This window comes from Thunnus maccoyii, chromosome 20, assembly GCF_910596095.1.
Source record: "Thunnus maccoyii chromosome 20, fThuMac1.1, whole genome shotgun sequence".
Lineage (NCBI taxonomy): Eukaryota > Metazoa > Chordata > Actinopteri > Scombriformes > Scombridae > Thunnus > Thunnus maccoyii.
Window position 1 is genome coordinate 24,773,116 of NC_056552.1, and position 21,832 is coordinate 24,794,947.

The following is a 21,832-nucleotide window of genomic DNA, read 5'->3' on the forward strand; positions in this document are numbered from 1 at the left end:
GAGTGACTGTTCTAATCATAGGTTTCTCTACTACCTCTTTTAAATTCTTCAACAGTCGGCAGATTTAATACTAACTCTAAATGACAAAACTCCTCCAGTAAGAGGCCCAAGGACCACAATCTGATCAAACAGGGCTTTCAAGGACATAACATAGGCCTGTTTTGGGATCTAGATGAAGACATGTGAGTAGCCCTACCATAGGTGGTATTCTGCAATGCGTCCTATATGCTCTATCATTGCCCAAGGCTAACCCTGTACTCACTGCTGGCATGCAAACATAAACTAATCATAACATTAATCTCACCATGCAAATGTGCACTTTTGAAAGCAGACCATCTGTGAAGGCTTCCCAATTAGTTGCTGTCATATGGCACAGCAATGGAACAGATTTCTAATACACACTGTCCTTGGTACACCACTGTACAGGAGACAGTAATAAACAATGTGGTCGACTAATCCCATATCATGCCGCAGGATTTCATCTGTAAAGCCCTTAAGATAAAGTTAAGGCTGTTCTTGCCATTATGCATCTCTGAATGGGTGAATCGTCCTGTGTTTTATCTCCAGAGGAGCATTCGTTAGACAAATAGCTTACATTGTCTGCCAGCACAAACAGCAGTCAGGAGCATCGATCAAGGATACACACCTTATCAAACTACAATAGCACGGAAAGAACGACCGACACAATAGCGACATAGCACCAGAGCACAGATGCAAGCAGCAACAAAAACAGAGTCAACAAAGCCTCAGCATCCATCAAGCAGAAAGCGGAGAGTAGCAAGTGTGTGTCTTTACCTTCCGTCCACCCGTGTTCAGCTTTATGGGCGTGAGAAAGGGGTCAAAGATCATGTGGCTGGTCTCGATGTTAACTGGTGACTGCCTCTTCCCCACCGAGCACAGGTTCCAGGCCGAGTTTACCAGCCCCCAGAATGATGGCACTGCAACACAAAAGATAGAGTGGGTGTTGAAAACGGTGAGCATCTGCACCGACCAGATAGGAGAGCATTCCGCAGAGGTCACACAGTGACGGCCAGAGTTTGTGCTTCAGCATTTCTCTGAACTGAGACCTACCAGCGTCACAGTGGGAGAAATGTAATTAGCAGGGTTCAACTGATGTGAGCTTTTGATGGCCTGTAGGAAAACTTTAGGTTTCAACCTGCCAACTGCTCCTATATGATATTGCTTGTTGATATCTGAAATCTTTTTCAAATTCAAACATTTACAAGGATTTCTCACAGTAATGTATTCCTGTTTTGTGTCACCATCATAATTATCGTCATCATACCTCATTTTTTGTGGTCATTTTTTTGTTTTGTAACTTAAGCTTTGTCTGCTATTGTGCATCGTCATACCAACTGTATGTCCTCTCCAGTACATACGGTACACATTGAATAGTTTTCTCAAATCTTGTGCAGGAAAGCAGAAAGAATATAAATGAATATATGCAGACAAACATGCATACATAGTATATACAACATATATATAGTCAGTTTATTAGGTACACCTATCTAAAAAGAATACAGTCTAATACAACAGTCCTGCGATAATATCATACCATTATAGAAGGTATCATGTTCAGCTTTGTTTGAAGCTGTTTTCTAAAGGTAATAATTCACCTTTATGGTCATTTTGGAGACTGTAGTTTGTGTTGCTGTCAAATTCTATTTCTTTATACTAACTGATGTTTCTTATATTTCATGCATCCCATTTATATCAATGAGTGGAAAACACCTCTCAGTATATCACCCAAATACCCATTACAGTTAAACAGCACTGCAATTTAAAGCCTCAAAAAAAAAAAACCAAACAAACCCCAAAACATTCAGTTGAATCAATATCTCTGTAAAACAGGTACAAACAACAAAAACGGAATATTAAAACCTACATAAAGGCAGGATTTATTGCAGGGCTAATGTATTACACTGCATTAGTTTTAGCTAGGTGTACCTAATTAACTGACAATGTATAAAAAGGACACAAAGAGTACAAACCACAACTTATAAAATTGAGAAAATACAGAGAAAACAAAAGACTTTTAAAAGATGTGTACTGTTTTGGCTCCTTTGAGACTGGAGTAAAAGTAAGCGGAGTAGTTAAGTAAAAAAGTACAATATTTCCCTCTGAAATGTAGTGGAATAAAAGTATCACACAACTGCAGGAGTACTTGAGTTAATGTCCTTTGTTACTTTCTGTCACTGTATCATATACTTCTTCCAGGATATTAATGTACAACAAACTAAAGGAATGGTTCAGGATGAGGGGCTATTACAGCAATTTTGTACTGCACTTCCATAACATTGGCCAACTCATGAGAGACAGATTTCAAAAAGGAATGGTCATAATAAATCCCCAGTTTGTAATACAGGCTTTCTGTTTAAAAAAAAAGAAAGAACAAGAACAAGAAGAACAAGAAAAAAACGGTCTCCAAGCCCAGACCGAGTTAATCCTGAGGATGTCGCTATGACATCAGTGTGTGTCATTTTGTCAGACTTGACCATTAAGGAATTTCCATAACCACCATCCCTACAGTAAATATCTAGTTAACAAAATGATCATGTCCATTAAATTACACTTTAAATTACAGTGATCATATTTCATTTTTAATATGATAATATATTGGCAAGCTGATGTTTCTGTCTGTTCCGAAACATTAGCATTAGTTAAATTAAACTAACATCTTATCACTACTTTGTTCTTACCACACCGCAGTCTGCTGAATATACAGTGTAATACATTACAAGGACAAGTGAAAAACCACAGTAATAAACTATCACTCTATCAATCCCACAGAAAGGAGTCAGTCACCTTGCATGCTTTCTAGCATTCCTTCCTCACCTATTTTTGGGAGCCAGGTCACACTACAAGGCATTTAATTTTGAACATAGGCTCCCATGCGCCCATATCATCCATCTTGAAGACACAGTAGCATGGATTGCCAGTCTCATGCTGCAGCAGGCGATGTCAAGATGAGAATCACGAAGCTTAGTGGGCGAAACTAATCTGGAGTGACTTTTAGCAATTTGGTCAAAAGCTCCCTCTGAATAGAAGAGATATTATAGAACTGAGAGAGGGGGAATCAGCCTATAATCAGCTAACACATGTACTTTAAGACTGAGAGGACAGGCTGGCACAGTGAGAGAATGTCAGCACCGTGGGAGTGATAGGCATCTCAGCCAGTCATTTTCTTATGTAAGACTTGGCCACCGGGACCAAGAATTCAATTCCTTTTTAGGGTGGGATGTAAAGGCTTATCATCGGCAACTCTAACGAAAGGCACTTTTTGCTACAAGTACCTGCTGGAGCCTAAAGCAGCATTTTCCATTTAGGAACACAATATTATGCAGAGATGAGTCACTGGAATTGTGCAATGCAAATTCCACTGAGATTTCCAACAAAAGCAGAGATAATTTGAAAATATGCAAATTCATGATGAATCACAGGGAAGCAGACACGACGCAGCGTGAATTCAAAGCTAAAGACTCAGCAAGTCAACCGGTCCGACAAGGCTCGAAGCCACAGAGTTTGTTTGCTGTATTCACAGACATGCTCTACAGAGGAAGCACTACATCACTGTTCAAATAAAAGCATGGAGTCAAGAGAAACAGGTGGCAGTTTATTCATCATCCTTTCTACCATGAGCATGGTGTTAACTGGGGTATGTGCACATTTCATGGTGTTTCCCACAATGAATAAATACCATCAGAAAGCATTTATCTGAAGTAATTCAACAAAAACAAGTGACTGAGCTGTCTGAGCTATAAGAATCATGTTCTTAGTTTACCTTAAAGCTGCACTTCTTAATACTTTTATATCAATGATGGATCAAGTAGCACATGTGTAATGTAAAAGGCGTCATTCATAGCGACAAACCCAAAATCAATGACCATCCTACTCTGCAGTTCCCTGAAGCTCTGAAGAGCTTTTTAGTGTCTTTCAGCTCATTGTTTTGGTTTTAAAGCCCACAGCTTTACAGTTTTGTTTCATTCATTTCCAGCAGCAGCAAGCAACTATTTTCAGTTAAAATGATCTGATAAAACCACTAACTGCCCAGCACCAAACAGCAGGTAAAGTTAGCAACAAGCTGGTGAACATAGTGGAGCATTTAGCAGCTAAAGAGCCAGATATTTTTCTCAGGGGTTGGTGGAGACCAAAACAGAGCTAAAAGGAGAGTCAATATTGGATTTATTCATCATTAATGTTGCTCCAGTAGGTGACTGTTTGCTACCAGTTTTGCTAGATTATTTAAACCACTTCATTTGAAGGTTAGACTGAAAGTAAGTGTACCTGAAATGTTGCTAATAATTGCTAATTGTAAAGGAAAACTGTGCGCACACAACTACAGTAAGTATGTTCGGACAAAGTTGAAGAAGGAGGTCGGTCTGTAAATTGTGATGGATATTTTCAATAGTTTGGGTGATAAATTTATTGTTCACCTTTGTTTTCTCTTCCAAATAAATTTGGCTAACCTGGGAATTTATTTTAAATCTGACAAAGTAAAAATGTCCAAAACTATGAAAATAAGACAGGTTTTAATGTATCTGAATTATCATTAAATGAAGAAGGGGAAAACAGAGCAAATAATGGGACTCTCTTATGTAATTCTCCGTAATTTATTTTGGCATAAATGCTGGTGAAATGTTTAAGTTTTGCGTTTTTAATTTCAAATATGATCTAGGAAATGTGAAAAAAAGAAGAAAAGAAACAAACTTGTAAATAAATTTCAAATCCACTTGATTTAAATGAAAGGTCACCAGGTCACAAGCTGGGCTTACAACACTCCCTGCTACAGGAAGCATCTCAAAAGAACAAGTTGAGACCTTTCATTGCCTATTAAAGGTTTGCCTGAAGTCTATCTATTATTTATCCAAACTCACATCAAGCAGAGTTAAACCAGTACCTTGATACATTAAACTAATGCTGCAGCTATGTTTCTTATCAGTTTGAAACAACCATCCCTGCTTAATCCTTCACTGGAGGATGATAAATAACTCTACTATAAATACAGTGTGGTAACTGTGCTATGGACATAAGTTATGGCATACTGTCAGACCTTAATCACACAACACTGAGTCACACTGCAATAAAAAGCTTTGCTTGTTAATCCTGCTGAATACGGCAGTTCTTTCTGTGTCTAACAGCCAATACTTTGACTTTATCACAAGCAAAAAAGAAAAAAATGTTGACCTGAGACACGTTAGATTAAAATACTAAATACTGTTGCTTTATGAAATAGGACTCAAAACTTGACCTCAAATAGAATGCTGGACTTTATGCTGACTTTCACTGAGTCCTTACACACCAGGGGGTGGCAAGTTGCTGCATCTATTTATGTCAGCAGCTTTGCCTGCCGGCCCATCAGCAGCAGCAGCGGCAGTGGCAGCACGGGACTAGATGTGTAGTTTCTAGACACTCCAACAAGCTTTTTTCCATTTTTGTCATTTGTACAGATGCTTGAAAAACTTTGGCAGGCTGGCCTCTCGAGCTGTGATATTCATGAAAGGCCTGCCCAGTGAACTGCAATGTTTGACCGAGATGCAGAAGGGCTCCCTGGTGATTCTAGTGAGCTCTGTGAAACACATCAGTGGCAGCCAAAGGTCAAAATTATACAGCCTTTGATGGAGTTCAGGGGGTTATACCAAAACTGATCCTACAAAGTTCTGTAAATACATATGGGTTCAAATTTAAGGAAAAACCTGAACAGATGAGTGTGGTACCATACAAATGCAGATGCTTCTACATATTGAACAAAGATTCACTAAATGATTTGATGAGTATGAAATTGACATGAATCCTGCTATGGCCTTCATAGTCACCAGAATTTCTGTCTCACTACTACCTGAACAACACGACCCCACCACTGCAGCCCCTTGCACTGTTTTAACACAGGGCTAATTTCGGTCTGAACACCACCATACTAGTTTAAATAGGTCATATGGGGTAGAAACAAAGACCAATAACATCAAGCCATGCATTGTGAACTGTGTTAGCACATCTTACTAAAGCCAGCCATGAAAAATGATTCATTTTATTTCCTGGATTCCAGATGTTGTTGTTGAAATGTATTTAACCACTTTCTGTCTATGGGAAGAAAAAAAACAGCAAGACAGAATGGAAAAACATTAAATATGGTTTGAGCCATCGTTTGTTAAAGGTGACACTGAATTAGGAAGTAACATGTTTCACCGGGGAGGGAGAGAAAGAGTGGAAGAAAGAAAGAGAGAGAGACCTCTTCTGATGCAAAATCCTTCATGAAAATGACAGGAAATCCATGTGCAGAATGGGAATTGGAGTGTGAGGGAATCGATCCATTAAACCCGGCCCCTTGTCGTAAATGTACACATAATTATTAGCCGTTGATAGATTCCTGAATGCAACTACAGTGGCAAGAGACATCACTCACGGCTGACAGAAGCACAAGCAGCTCTGTCAATAATCTACACAGACCTCCTATAGCACTGATACTCCTATATTTCACTTAGCTGCTGCTAGCGAGCGTTAGAGCCACTTTCATTTCTTATTGGAAAGCTGTTAAAGGTGGACAGGGATATATGTTGTGGCCTTTTGCAGTCGGACAGAGGGGATGCTTATGTGCAAGTGAAAAGGGCAACTAAGGGGGAGGGGAGGGACTTTAGTTTCATAGCCAGTCTTCATCCCACTTTTTTTTTTTGTCAAAGGGCCTTCGGCAATTAGGATTTAACATGGTGGATTATAGTTTGGATTTATTTAGACACCAATGTCACCACATGAGATAGTGAGCAGCTGAGAGGCAAACTTTAAACTATAACTGCAATCTTCACAGTTTCTTATACTGCACCGATTTGTACCATTATGCATCTTCATTTTACCCAACCCTATTGGAAGGTTTTGCTTGCCATTTTCAAGTACATGCTATAGAGTTTTAGATAATTGGTTGAAATATTATGGGGAATCACTTGACAATGAAGTAATTTTTTTTCTTTCTCTTCCCCTGCTGCCTCCAAGGTGTCTGTTTTCTGTGTTCAATCATTTCCATATGGTATGAATCAATTAGCAGACTGCTGTTTGAGTTGTGTAATCCCTCACAATGAACCATAAGTATGCATTAATTTTAGTCACCGTTGCACTACTGTTGCATGGTAATACAATATTTCTTATTATTGTCAACAAATCCCATTGAAAGACCAAAACCGACGATGCACTGATCTACTAACGAGTATTCCATGTGTATCCAAAGCCTGATATATCTTATTCCTGTGTCATAGAGCTCCATTATTGTCCAAACGCTATTAAAACCACATCAGTGAGTCACACTGTTGCACTGGCTGACATTTTCCTTCATTACCAGGAACACACACACTGTAGTTTATTTTGCCTCAATCCCACACACACCGTCCAGCTGCCAGAAATACTCACTAAACACCAAATGTGGATTCATCTGCAAAAGAAAATAGTTCCCAGCAAATGCAATATTTCCTCCTTTTGGAGTAATGTTTGTTAAAAACTAAAGTGACCAGTTTTTCTAGGAAATTATTGAACCTTTAAAAAAATCAAACTGTATATTTGTGAGCCATTTTTACAGTATTTCATCTTAAGGAGGAAACAATGAGATCTGGGCTGACAGCCACAAACAGAAGAAGAGATGCGCTAACATGTTGTTGGTTTTGATCTTTTTGTTGGCTTTGTTGACAATAAATGAATTGTAGAATAACACTAGCCTTCTTGTAAGAGAAGATCAACTCTAAACATCTGCTCTGTGATGCATCATAATGACAATGTATCAATATTCATCTTAAAATTTGATACAGACTTTATGCTCACTCTGATGGATTACAACATGTTTCAACAGTCTGTTCATAGATTTCCATATCATAGTGAAATTAATAGAAAGCAATTGCTACTAACAATGACATAAATATTCTCATTTCTAAGACATAGCAGCATGGTGTGCAAAAGGATTAGCTGTAATGTAAAGTCTACATGGTTTGTAGTAAATGAAGTCAAACTTACAAAGCTGCTGGTACAATCCTTTAAAACTGCAGTAGGAAATGAGCACTGAAATTCAGCAAGAACTGTTTAAAATTTCAAGATATTAAGGACTAATGACGATGAGGGGGCAAAGATTAAATAATGATGAATCCTGCTTTCTCTCACTTACTTTATAATAACTTGGAAAAGATTTACAACTTATTAATTTTTCTGAATCTCTAGATTTGCCACCAGTGACCCTACCTAATCTCAGAATTTTGAGCTGCATTTGAGAAAGAAGTGATGAGCGAAAATCTTTTTTTTTCTTTGAGGACTGGGCTACTGTTGTCTATTACAGTCACATGTCATTATTTAATCTGACTGAATGGGTGTTTTCCACATTTAAAACCTTGTCTAGTGCAGCTACACACTCAGGCTCAGCCTGGGTATGTGAGGCCATGTTTGCAGACTAATTATGCGGCTGCCTCGGTTGAGTCTGCGGTGTACGCTGGATCGTCCCTGTGGGCTTATTAGAGTTCAGGGTTGCAGTGAAGGTGGGATCCGAGGTCTGAGGAGACGCTCACTGGACAATTAAGTCCTACATTAATTACTTCCACTGCCGCATATCTTACAGATAACCATGAAGTCATAAATCCAAAGCCTGGAGAGACATGCTTTCTCATTATATGGAGCAGCTCGGAGAATGTTGCCATCAAAATGCATTATATGAACACATGCAGACACACCCAAAGGGGTTAAAGCTGCAGCAAGGACAGGAACATCTGCAACTACAAATGTTAAAGGCAGCCCCATATTTCCAAATTACACTAAATGAGGTACACACACACACAAAGACCAATGTTACAAGCTGCAGAGGTATGCATTTCATTAAACAGGCCCACGTGCAGAGATAGCCTTAATGAAACGTCTTTATTCTGTCAAGTGGATATGGATGAAAAGTTAGAGTAATAGTCTTTTGGAAACAGGATGGAATTGGAGAAATGCAAAGTGCATACACACTCAGACACACACAAACACACAGCCTTTCTCTCTCCTCCCTTTCCCAAAGACCAAAATGCATCCTGTACATCAATTTCTTAGATGAGCATCAAGAAAAGTATAAAAAGTGCCTTCCTTTTGTAACTGCTGATGCAAAGCTGGGTTGCAAATTCACCCGCAATGGGACAGAGAGAGAGAGAGAGCGAGAGATTGAGTGAGCTGAAGGAGACCTAACAGCTTGGGGATAAATGCTTACTTAAGCAGGTATGGAAACCAACATCTTAATGATAATGAATGTCTAACAGCAGCGTTGAAGGAGCTGTCACATTCTGCTAGCTCTCAATTTAAAACAGTGCTCCGGCGCTGCAGGTTCCATCTTGTTTACTCACTAGGGGGGCATCTGAACAGACATTTTGGTGCGTCTGTGAACAGAGGGAGATTTGCTTTATATAAAAGCTCTGGACGGGGACCAGGTGCAGTGCATTTATGAAAAAGTTGTCATTGTTTTCAGAAGCACTGGGAACTTGGTGACTGTAAATTTGAGATTAAAAAAAAAAGAAAGAAAAGTGTGGGGGCGAGTATATAATGCACATCTTTGCATTGCTACATTTGTCAGCTCTACATACAACACAGTTTCTGGCATGTATGAAAGGTGTTTAGAAATTATATTTTTGGAACAAGACACCCGTGCAGAGACATACTCGGGGCAGAGGCAGAGATTTTGTGGCGTCAAGATAAACACAACTGCAGTACAGAGAGGAGGTACAATAACTACACACTAAGTTAACTGACTGTTAACTCCCAGAGCTGCCACACTTTGAGACAAAGACAACTAACAGGAGCTATGCTGAGGTAGATAAACAGAGCTCCTAAACAACAGAAGAGGAGTGACAGAACACAAGGCAGGCACTTTCACTGAAGCTAATGTAAAACACACTCCACTGTATTTCTTGCATGAAAGTTCTTAATACATACAGTGCATAATAATTAATATACACATTAAACAAGCCTGAGGGCACAATAACTGCCTCTGTAATTACTGTTTAACAGTAAGTGACTGAGCAACACAACACTCTGGAAATCAGAGCAGTTTCACTCTAATAGTGTACTGTGCAGACAGAGTCAGGACCTCGGACAGCTCCCACTCCCAGAGTGGCAGATAGAGGCGAACCTCTGTTTCACCAGCTTCTGTAAGTCCATGCAATCTCTCATTTGGTATTTCTTCCATTTGTCTTTCTGAAAAAATAAAGCGTGTTCTTGAGCTTTACTTTTCACTTACTTTTTTTGATGGTCTATGAGGTGTTTAGCTCAAAACTGCAGAGTATGCCTTCTAGTTGGGTCAGATCAGGTCATATCAAGTTCCCAGCACAAACAAATAAATCTGTCCAGAGTTTATTTGTGACCAGACCAAGGTCTCTTCCTCTGAAGGGTCTTGTGTAGTTGTTTTGGTCTGCAGCCTAGTATAATTGCTATGTTCAGATCTGCCCAAACGAATCATACCAAGTGGAAAAACCAACCCATTTAATTAAACATTGCAGGTTTTACAAATTCCTATGTCTAGAGGAAATTCTCACATAGGATTGAAAAAGCTAGTGTCCATAGCATGTACTTTTTGCTTTACCTTTGATAAGTGTGTGAATTAACTGTAGTAGAGCCACTGCCACTGAAGACCACCAGCAAGAATGGGAGAACCGGAACTCCACAAGATACCCAACCGGGTGGATGACACCAGTATGGTAAACTAATGACCACATTAGTTATTTAGAGCACAGGCATAGCCTTTTTTCTAAGCATCTCCATCCGAACCATGGTGGAAGTATTTGGTTTGCTGCCTTTTTGTGTTTGGTACATGTTGGTTCATATAGTCTTACTTAGGCCTAAAAATAACACAATGACTCTCAAGTAGCCTGTTCTTTGGAGTTTTGGCAACATTTCATGCTGCGGGGTTAGTCACCTTATGATTACAGTTCTTACAGATCAGACCAATTGACTTCTTTGTCATGAAAGACCTTTGCCACCAGTTCCTTTTGGTATGGTTGACTTTCCAAGTACATGTAGTTCATCGCTGACAGATATATAAACACCCAATCTGCTTAAAACCATAAACCCTAGAGGATTTGGGCAGTGGAGATTCAGGTCCATTTAAAAAAAATGGCCGGCTTAACCTGTTGGGGGGCGTCAGGGCAAAATTTGCTGTTGGCCCCCCATTGACCCTCTCCTCACCAACACAACTACCTTTCTCTGTGCATTGCTTATGTACCCTGTCACCTCCAAGTTCACATACATCACAGTTCACACAGCAGACTAAATATACACTATGAGATAAACTAATGATACAAGACAAGCTATAGTTGAGGTTATATTTTATTGATACAAATTCCCAAACAAATCAGAAAAATCAATTGACATGCAGGAAACCTGGGACTTTTGGGGCACTTTTGGCCCTAAACTTGGACTTACCCCAGAACCACTCCAGGTTTTAAAGCCAGCTGGCGTATATTATATTTTGACTGGTAATGAATGGTACCATAGTTTATTTTCGGAAGGGACTATTAATCACAATAGCACTGTGCTCAGCTTGCCAAATAAACTGAAAAACATACTAAAAGATGCATAAACCTCAACAAAACTGGTCCGTATGAATGCATCTATAGAAACTAAGCACTTCAACGCTACTCTTTATTCTATCCTCTCTGTGAATGGACTCATTAATGAACAAGCTTCTTGAAAAAGGGATATTTGCTTTTAATACCAAAAATACACATAGACACTCACATAAATGGTCTCTGCTGCAGGTGAGGCACTATCATGTTGTAGCAGAGACTTTTATCACCTGGTCCACAGTAGTCTCATTAGCACAGTTCATCAATAGAACCATTTTATCAGCTCTAGCAGTGGTGCTAATGAGGCTAACACTGGCACCTCTGACAATTAGCAGAACAAACCGTAAATCACCAGGCTGCTATTATACGCAGGCTGCCGCAGGTACTTGAACATCTTTCAAGATGCGCGTGTATTGAGTGATGTTGAGTGAATGCACTAGACTGTTTGCATCTGTCAGACAGAGGGAGGGGCCTGTAAGAAATGTTAGTGTCTGAATAAATTGTGGACTACAGAGTCTGTAAGAGCTGTCGCTGCCAGTGTCTGCCCTGTGTGGTGCTGCCTTCAGGTTACATGTTGGCAGTAGACAATTAAACACAATACTTCAAAATGAAAGGTTGATATGGTCAATGTCACATTTAACTAGAGTTAAATTGTGAAATATCATACAAACACATTGCTACAGTTACTTAGCTAGCACAAATGACTATGCAATGCGAAAAACAAAATCACCACAGCACTTAATGCTACATATGCTGCAGATAAGAATACAACACTTTGTAAAGTACAATGTCAAATATACAACCAGACTTCACCAAGAAATTAGAGAAAATAAGAGATACAACTGTTCAGTTAAGCACTTCTAAGAGGTGTGAACTAAATGTTGTTGTGCTTTTAATAAAATACAATTGAAGTAGCTATGAATAACATACTGGAGCCTTTGTTTATGAAACGACACAATCCCACGTTCTGCTATTTAAAGCAGGTTAAAAAAAAGTATTAAGCAAACATAAATTACATATCTAACAAAGTACTGATTGGGGCTGGAAAGGTCAAGAGAAAAGATACAAATGTTTTTTTTGTTATTGTTTGCTTGTTTAATACCTACTTTTTGAAGATGGCACATGACAGCTACAGTATGGTTAAGATTAGGCAAAGACTGTCATTGCAGATTAACAGTATGGTTTATTAATGTTAATGAATGATTGTTGTTATAGTAAAAAAAAAAGCTGTGACAGGATGTGAACTATGTGTGAAAGTTAGACATGCTGTGGAACACCACCACCAAGACCTCTAAAGGTTTACTTTACACCTCACTACATGAAAGGCACACTACTGTACCACCTGCATTGACATTGACGCTGGATGTAAATTGTGAGGTGTGGAATTGTCTAATATCAGTGTAATTCTTGATAAGTCTGTTAATGAGAGTGTATGAATAGTTCTGATGCTTTGCATACTGTGCTTAATAAGCTAACATTAATATGACAATATGCAATATTGTAACATTAGCATGTTAAAGTCTAACTGACATACAAAATACATTTTCCAGGTTCTATTTTTTATATATGTATATCAAATCCCTCTTCTCTTTTCTTGTAAAACATATATTTGATAACTCATCCTACACTCCTGCACTACATAACTTTATTCAATCAAGTGTGATTCATGGCAGCTAGCTAAAGCCTCCCATTACTGTATATAAAACTGCACTTGACTTTGTTAGCTTGGTTTTGTAGTAACTAACAAAGCAATATCATGGGTCAGAGGTATGAATTAAGAAATAAATTGTCCAAAACTTTGTTTATAGTTCTACAAGAGGTTGTTAATTTATTAATTTCTCCCTGTCCTGCTGTCAGCAAACCAGCAAGTCGCTCGGAAAGTAGATCCCCTTGCAGTTAGTGGTAGTACTGTAGCTAAATCCAGGGGGCTAATTTCTGTTTATTTTTGGTTGGGACTAAGAAACAAGCATTTGGTATTTTTTATGTAAAATCTGAAAGTGACCCATGACCCATAAGAATGGAAAACCCTGGTTAAAAAACAGTGTAAACTTCCTTTAAGATACTATAACTGATGTTTCACTGGGGCTTCAAATTCACAATGTAATGAGACTTGAGTTTGTTATAGCATTTTCTGGCTTATTCTTGACCTGCTGTAGGGCAGCCAGTGCCGTTCCAATAATGCTGTGTATTCATGCATTTTCAAGTGAATAAATTATTAAAACGTCAATTATATGCATTGTACTAATTTTCCCTTCTTAATTTTCTCGCTCCAGTGCAAAGCAGCACTGCTTGACCTCTGATATAAAAGCCACTACAAAATTACTTTGAACTACCATCGAATGTATCAGGCAGTTGCGCCCGTGTTGAGTATATGTGTTTGGGCACAGTCAGGGAAATGGTCAGTGACAGTGGGTCTTGTTTGTGTTTGTCCTGTGATGCTGGGGTAATCCTGCTGGCCCGGCACAGCGCGAAGGCCTCATTAGCACTGCCCAGTCAACAGAACAATAAACATGCCAGTCAACCTAACTCCCCCTGTCATGTTGTTAATGGTCTGGGATATCCAAGCTGGCGGCCAGCAGAGGCCTTCGCTCCCGGGGCGGAATAACAAATACAACTTCCCTCGAGGTGGGGTGTGGAAGAGGGATAGTAGAGGAGGAGCAGAATGTGGATCACTACTCTACAGAGGGGAAAAAGGGAGGGAATTTTTCTTCTGACTCAAGTGTTTTGCAAGCAGAAACATCATAGCGTATGAGGACTGGATGGGAGGTGTTGACTGGCGGTTCAGGGCAAGGGGCGTTGCGCACATTAGGGTGTCTAAACAGATTTCCCGATGAGTTACAAGAAATCATGCTCTCAAGAGAACATAGGGACACCACAGTGCACAGTGGTGAGCAGAGGCTTCAGGGGCCAGTATCAGGCTGATATTATAAACTCCGGTGCAGTGTTTTTGTATCTGATAAACCTGAAAAGTGCCTGATCAGACCAGACACAGGCACAGTGAAACCTATTTGTGTATCATGGGAAAACAGGTGGTGCTAGAAGTTTAATGACGTAATAAATACTTGCAGAGCTAGGTGACAAACTACTATGGCTGGTGACTTAACTGGTAACATGCTGGCTAGCCAGCTAATTGCCACATTTATTGCCTAGCAGTTAGCTTGGTTGCTAAGTGGACCATAACTTAGCATAGTTTAGATTAAAGACATATTTGTACAAATGATTCCTGTGTAACAACTGTTTTCATGCCTCTTTTGTGGAGCAGTTTATATGCTGGCAGAGCAGGGTTATAAAATTGCTCAGTGAAACACAGCTAATGAGAGCTTCCTCCATTTTGGACTTTGTGTTCAGATCAGACAGTTAGTAAAATCAATGTATCAGAACCAGAGATATTGTCTTTTATATTCAGCCCATTCTTCTGCCGTGTCAAAACCTGGCACCTTATTACCAACAATGCAACTCGACTGTTTGATTGCGTTATGCTAGTAGCGGCTAATGTAGCCTGGAGCTGCTGCAGAGGTCTGGTAACCTCACTTCTTGCTAACTCCACACCCCCAGATGTTTTTTATTTACAAACTTGTAGCCCCATTTGCCACTGACTCAAGTGACATCATTTAAGTGACATCACTTGAGGTAATTTATCAGATTTCACACAGTCTCCTCTAGAGCTGCAAAAGACTTTATACTACTTTTCTTTACATATGCAGCCATACTCCCCAACACCAACAGAAATGATTGCAAAATTGGTTGAATTCTCCTTTAAACAGGATAAGCGTGTCTAGAAAATAGATGGATGGCTGAAACAGATATGGTACTCTATGTGTGAATACTGGAAACTAATTTAACTCCTAAAAGTGAAATAAATTAAGGAAAACTGCACCAAAGTGCCACAGTGTGCCTGGATTTACAGAAGTGTGGCAGGCACTTTTTTGCTTATATAATCTTTCTATGCCCTTTTCTGAATATTCACGGAACAGTTAATGAAAAATACTGAGTCGCATTTTCTTTTGCGAAACCTTCTAAGAAAGTGCTATATTTTGATAGAAAAGTAACTGATGAATAAAAGAGACAGCAGTGACAAAATATCAATGCAGTGAACCACAGCAGTCAGGCTCCTCACACTACATTAACAGCTTGTCCTTATCGGAGTTCTAATACGGCTAAATAGTCTTATCCATCAAAGAAGGAGAGAGCCACAGAGACTGTCAGTCATTTGCTGTGTTAATTACTGGCAGATCTTTGAGGTCAGACTCCAGACTCCAGTTGGAAACCCAGCCCCTGCCTGATAGACACCTTGCGACTCAAGGCAAATGTACTTTTATCCTCGGGAGTTGTGCGTCACTAACTCAGCCCCCGTGGAGACTAAAGACATGTAAGAGCAGGAAAACAACTGCAGTAATAATTACCTAAAGGTAAAAGATCTACGGCTGTGTCAATCTGTCCTGGGGATAATCTGCTTTTGCAGATAGCTACGGTGTGAAGTCGTCTCTATTAAACAGGTGGATGTCTTGTGGGGAAAGCAAGCATAATGGACAAAATGTTTAATGGTCCTTTTTAAAAGGAGTTTGTGATATTGGCTTAACGCAGCACACGGATGGTGGTTTACACAGCAGAAATGAGTAAAACAACCTTGCTGCATGCGTCAGAATGAGACTGAGCACTGGCTTTTCTTCCAATTTCCCACAGCTTTGTGTCTCCATTTCAATCACAGCGGGGTGCTTGGGCCTCCTCGGCAGTCCATGTCATTACATTTTACTGTGGTCCGCTAGAGTACGTGGCAAGCATGTCCAAGCATGTATGTGGGTTTATATGTAGCTTCAAATCCCTAGGAGAGTGTGCAGGGGTAATCCCTGCCTCCCTCTCAGGTCTGCTTTCAGTCTAGCCTCCACTTGGACTCCTAGTCTATATGGATGAAGGAGGAACATGATTAAAACACGCAGTGGCACTGACTCCAGTCCTCAGGGGTCAAAAAGTAGCATCTCTTGAAGAAAGCAAATGAGAAAAGCCGGGTATAGAAGCAAAATTAATAAGCAGGGTGATGAAGCTCACAGCTCAGTGACTCCACGCTCATTCTGTATTTGCGCCTCACTTCATTGTTCAGTCAGAACGATGCCATCCCCGGAGCTGACTGGACGACAAAATCCAGGCCACTGAAACCCGACTCGATAGAGACTCAGTTGTCTCCCAAACCACAGAGAGTCTCACCGGTGTTCTCTGTGGATTTGGTAAAGCCCTGTTTCTGAGGGGATGCTAAGTCAACAACTGAATTTCATTTGGCAGCAGACTCTGAATAATAAAGAAATTTTCAAAATGTGGCTGTTGACTGACCTGTTCCAAGCTAATGAATCCATTCCTCTCTTTTACCCCCCCCCCCCTCCCCCCCTCACTCATAAGCTCTGTATTTCAAAAAAGACCTTTCCTCCCAAAAAAAAAGAAAAAAAAAAAAAAAAGAGAATTACCACTGCTAATCTCTTGGCTAAGCGCCTGATAAGGTCCGGTAATAGAAATCATTGTGTCCACTTTCATGTCCCCAAAAAGGGGACTTCAATGCCATCAGACAATGAGAGTCCATATGCTTCTTCTTCCTCGACTCATTTCAGAGGGGAAACATTAATAATGGCTCTTCTTTGACTCTGTCTGCCACTGCGTGGGTTGTTTGAAGCATAATGGCAGCCGAATGACAGCAACAACGCTGCTCTTCCCTTGCTCTCTTTCCCACACACACACACACAGTCCCTGCTAATGAAGCGATGGAGAGTATTAGAGCTGAAAGCCTGGGCTGCTCGCTGTTGTCACTGGTATTAAAAACCTCTTCTCTCCACTGGTGACACAAAAGTCACACACACCCACTTACAGGACTGTGGGTGAGCATGACCTCCAGCTAATAATAATGTGATTTGTTCTCAATCCCCTCCAAGCTTTCTCTCTAATGGAGAGGTCATAGATCAGCTGTGACTATAGGACAGCAGCCTTGGAAATGAAAGGGATTCAAAATCTTTTTTTAAAAACATTTGTGTTTGTCACAATAAGGGCTTGAGCTGGGTTTGTTTTGGTGAAGGACATTCTCTATAGTGTATTCATGGTTTTACAGTTTCCCACGAAAAGTATTGTGGTCAGTCTGAGCCAAGGCCGTTTCTCATGAGCTTCAGGGAAATTTAAGTGTATTTTATACATCTTCATGCCGCAACTTCAATTATTACCTTTAAAAAAGCTGGATTGGTGTCTTGTTTACTAGGAACACTTTGTATCCACATGCCATCACTCTGATGAACAGTTAAATTAGCATGTGATGTCAGAAAACAATCCCTGTGCAATAACCGTGTAACACTACTGAACCTACAAATAATATACTGCATATTACAGCTCAAAGGGGATGTATTATGCTTTTTGTGTTTTGTAGTTATTTATAAACTGTTATGATGTTGTATATCTATGTTAAACATGGTCAGTTTCAAAACTTGAGGTGAAGGTATGTAGAAATGTTCCCTGCAAGTCAAAATCCAGGGCTTAACCTGCTCTTAAAACATCATTTTTTTCTACCTCTCCCTTAGCCTTTGTTGCTCCGGTTGTTCTACGTGTTGTTCGCGTTGTCCACTCTCATATTTCAGATCGGCTCTCGACTCGAACGTGTATGGATGTATTTGAGTTGACTTTTCGAGTAAAGACGAGAAAAAGAACCAATCAGAGGAGAGTGGCCTCCTTGAGAGGGAGGTCTTAAAGAGACAGGAGCTAAAACGGCCTGTTTCAGACAGAGGCTGAACTGAGGGGCTGTGTAACAGGTCGGTATGAGTTAAATAAGGAGGGTTTTTTTTTACAGTAAATCATGCAAAGATATTCTAGTAGTACATCCCCAGATTCAAAAATATAGATCTCGAAATGTGCATAATATGTCCCCTTTAATATACAAATTGTCTAGTAACATGTACATATCCTCCATCATTGTCAAATATAAAACTTTGTATATTCTGTACATACACTACAGGCATATCTGATTTCAACTGGGCATCAGTGAAGGCATCTGATCTTTAAAATCACTGCCTTCATCTATTTCTATTAAAGTACAGCTTTTTGTCATTCTAACATATTGTAGGTCTACATTACAGCATGACTGCACTGATGGAACTGCAATGCTTGCACAATATTTGGCATCTGGTACACAAGAGGCCATTTATCTTATCATCAGCAGCCTTGTAGGTCCCCAAACAAATTTACTTGTAAGATATGACATTCACCATATAGAAATCTGCTGACTCTTTTATGAGTCTGGTGATATTTTATATTTTTCTTATTGTCATCAAATCCCATGATAAGACCCAAACCAACAATGAATTGATCTACTGACAAGTATTATGTGTGTATCAAAGCCTGATATATCTTATACCTCTGTGCCATAGAGCTCCATTGTTGTCCAAAAACTATTAAAAGCACATCAGTGATTCACACTGTTGCATTGGGTGACTGTTCCTTCATCACAATGAACACACACACTGTAGTTTATTTTGACTCAATCCCACACACACCATCCTGCTGCCAGAAATACTCACTAGAGCACCAAATGTGGATTCATCCACTGCTGAAAATAGTCCCCAACAAATGCACTATATTCTCTTGTTTAATAACCTTTGCTAAAAACTACAATGACCAGCTGTTTTAAGAAATTGCTGAGCCTTTTTTAATGTATTTGTAAGCTGTTTTTTTTGTTTTGTTTTTAAAGATTTACATGTTCAGTAGGAACCAGAAAGCTTATAGGTGGTTTTGGTCTTTTCATGGGATATATTAGCAATAAGAAAAATATAGAAAACAAGACATTAGGTTGTGACTGTCATTTAATTCATATTTGCTCACATGCTGTATCAAAAAACATCATGCTGTATATTCATATGAGCAGTTGGCATGAATAAAAGTTGAAAAGTCAGGGGGCCTGATGGTCTTTGCCTTGCACAATATGGGGAAAAGAAAACCTATCAAAGACATTTTATAGGCTGATGTGAGAGGAACCTCTACACAACCTAGACTAGGCTCATTTACAGTATATCATGGTTCAATAAAACAATTTTTGTCTCTGCTAATTAAATTACATGTTTTATTATAGTATTTTTAAGAAGGCAAAACAATTCGTACATATATCTCTCTCCACATAGAGAGAAAATCTAAGCCACATCCCTGGTAAGAAAAGCCATTGTGACTTTTCAGAAAAGGGACTAAAACATGAAACTGAAATGTAAAATTGCCATTTAGGTCATAAAGTGCAGGTCTGAAAGGGGTTTAAAAAATTGTACTTGTAGGTCAATAAATAAAGAAACAGAACGTTGAGTGTTGGAGTGAAAATGGATTGTTAGGGATGTAAAGTTCAACTGTGTTTAGTAAACAGGATCTTGTTCTTAATTAATCTGTATGACATATTTTAAAATCCTTCAATTTACACTGGTCGTGAGCAGTCTGGATTCTGTTTCTGAGCTAAATGTCTTTTTATAGTGCAGCATTCCCACCAGCCACAGTAGATTTACTACTAATCAATGCCTCATATTTCGCACTGATGGCACATGTTCACCCAACCCTCACTATGCATTTGTGTTTTATCTCTGGATGAAACATTTTGTCGGTAATGTCTCCAGACAGGCTTTGGGAGCCCTGAGTATACTAATGTACATTCCCATTATTCAAAGGCACCTCAACAAAGAGATATGAATTGAGGTGGGAGAGTGTGTTATATCATGTCATATCATCCACAATGTGTTGGAAGCCTCTTCTAAAGACGGTGTGGGAGTGGGAGTGGGTGGAATGGAGACTTGGCTGCTCATTAATCTGGTCACCGTAGTCGACTCTCAGAGCTGAAACAAGCACAAAAGACTCACATCATGTAAAGGATTGGGTAACCCTTCCTTTTAAAGTCCCATAATTACTAAGTATTTACCTGCTAAATATACGGTAAATTTTAGTATTTTATTGGGTAATTACAGCAAAACTACAGCTGAAATACTAAGAAAAACCTCTACATCCACTATTACTATATTATACTACACTATATACTATTATTATCATTATAGGTTATTTATACCTTTATAAATGGGTGTAGCCATGAACAATAACTATATTAAGAAAAAGTAATGTACTGGGAAGTACTATTATTTCTAGATAGTACATAATTAAACTTGGGCTGTTACCAACATAAATCTTTGATAACTACAATTGTAACTTGAATTGATAGGTAATAGAGGAGATGTTTCTAAGAATTTATTGCCTACTTTCCTAGGAAGTATGCAATTATATCTGAGTTATTACCAACCTAAACTGGTATTTAGTTGAGTTGATGGGTAATAGTGGAGGTTTGTCTTAGTATTTCAGCTGTAGTTTCACTGTATTTACCTACTTATTACCAGTGGTACTTACCCTACCAGGTAAATACTTAGTAAGTCTAAGTAAGTCTTTTAAATGCTTAAAAGCCTAAAAAGCAGGTAGACAGTGGCCCTGCAAAGCTGACATTTACAGGGCAAACCACCAGCACCAGCTATTTCTCCTCATTTTCTATCCTTCTATACCTCTGTATTACTCACAATTTCTACTGAATCATTGGCAAGATTCAATAAGTGCTTATGTCAGCTGTCTCCTGCATGGCATCACATACTGTAGAGCAGCCAGTCCACAGAGTCTGTTTTACATTATCATACAAATGGTGTCTTCCATGCATGCTTGTGAATCACGTCGAGATAGCAGCCATGGAGAGATAAACTGACAATGAAGTCAAATGCCTCCATAGATCTTCCTTAATGTTTCTTCTTCTGGTTTTTTCGGTGTAAAGGTCACTGTAGAGACATCCGGGTGTGAATGGGATGTGGGAATATGCTTGCATACAGAGACACACCAGACTGCACACATCCTTTTTTTTCCCTGGTATTACCAGTTCAGCGTATGGATTAGACATATGGAGTGAAACGGAAGACGCGGGGGTAAAGAGCTAATAGCTGCACACACACACTCGAGGCAGAGGGGAAGGATAGATATAGAGTGCATAGGAGAGAGAGGGAGAGATGGAAAAAAAATCTAATCAGCTCTAAAGAGAAGAGTCAATTCTGGGCCGAATGCCTAACAGAGGAGATACGACAGCAGCTGTGCAGATTTGACTCCTGAGTGCAATCCTGACCGACTTTAATACTCAGCTGTTTGACCGACACCAGGATCAGGACACACGCTTGTACACAACAAGCATGTTTTGAACTATTTATTTAAAGTGGGTTTTTTTTTTTTTTGGTTCAAAGGTTGAATACCGGAAATGGAGATCCTGATATTTC

At 39.4% G+C, this 21,832-nt stretch overlaps 1 protein-coding gene across 4 annotated transcripts in view; it reads right to left on the bottom strand.

Annotated features, from left to right (window-relative positions):
- The window catches only part of ca10a (carbonic anhydrase Xa), a 257,971-nt gene that overhangs the window by 136,367 nt on the left and 99,772 nt on the right, over nucleotides 1-21,832 (bottom strand). For all 4 annotated transcript variants that reach the window (XM_042397760.1, XM_042397759.1, XM_042397758.1 and 1 more), the window contains one exon: nucleotides 796-938. In XM_042397760.1, coding sequence (XP_042253694.1) covers nucleotides 796-938 — 143 coding nt within the window. The remainder of the gene's footprint in view (nucleotides 1-795; nucleotides 939-21,832) is intronic.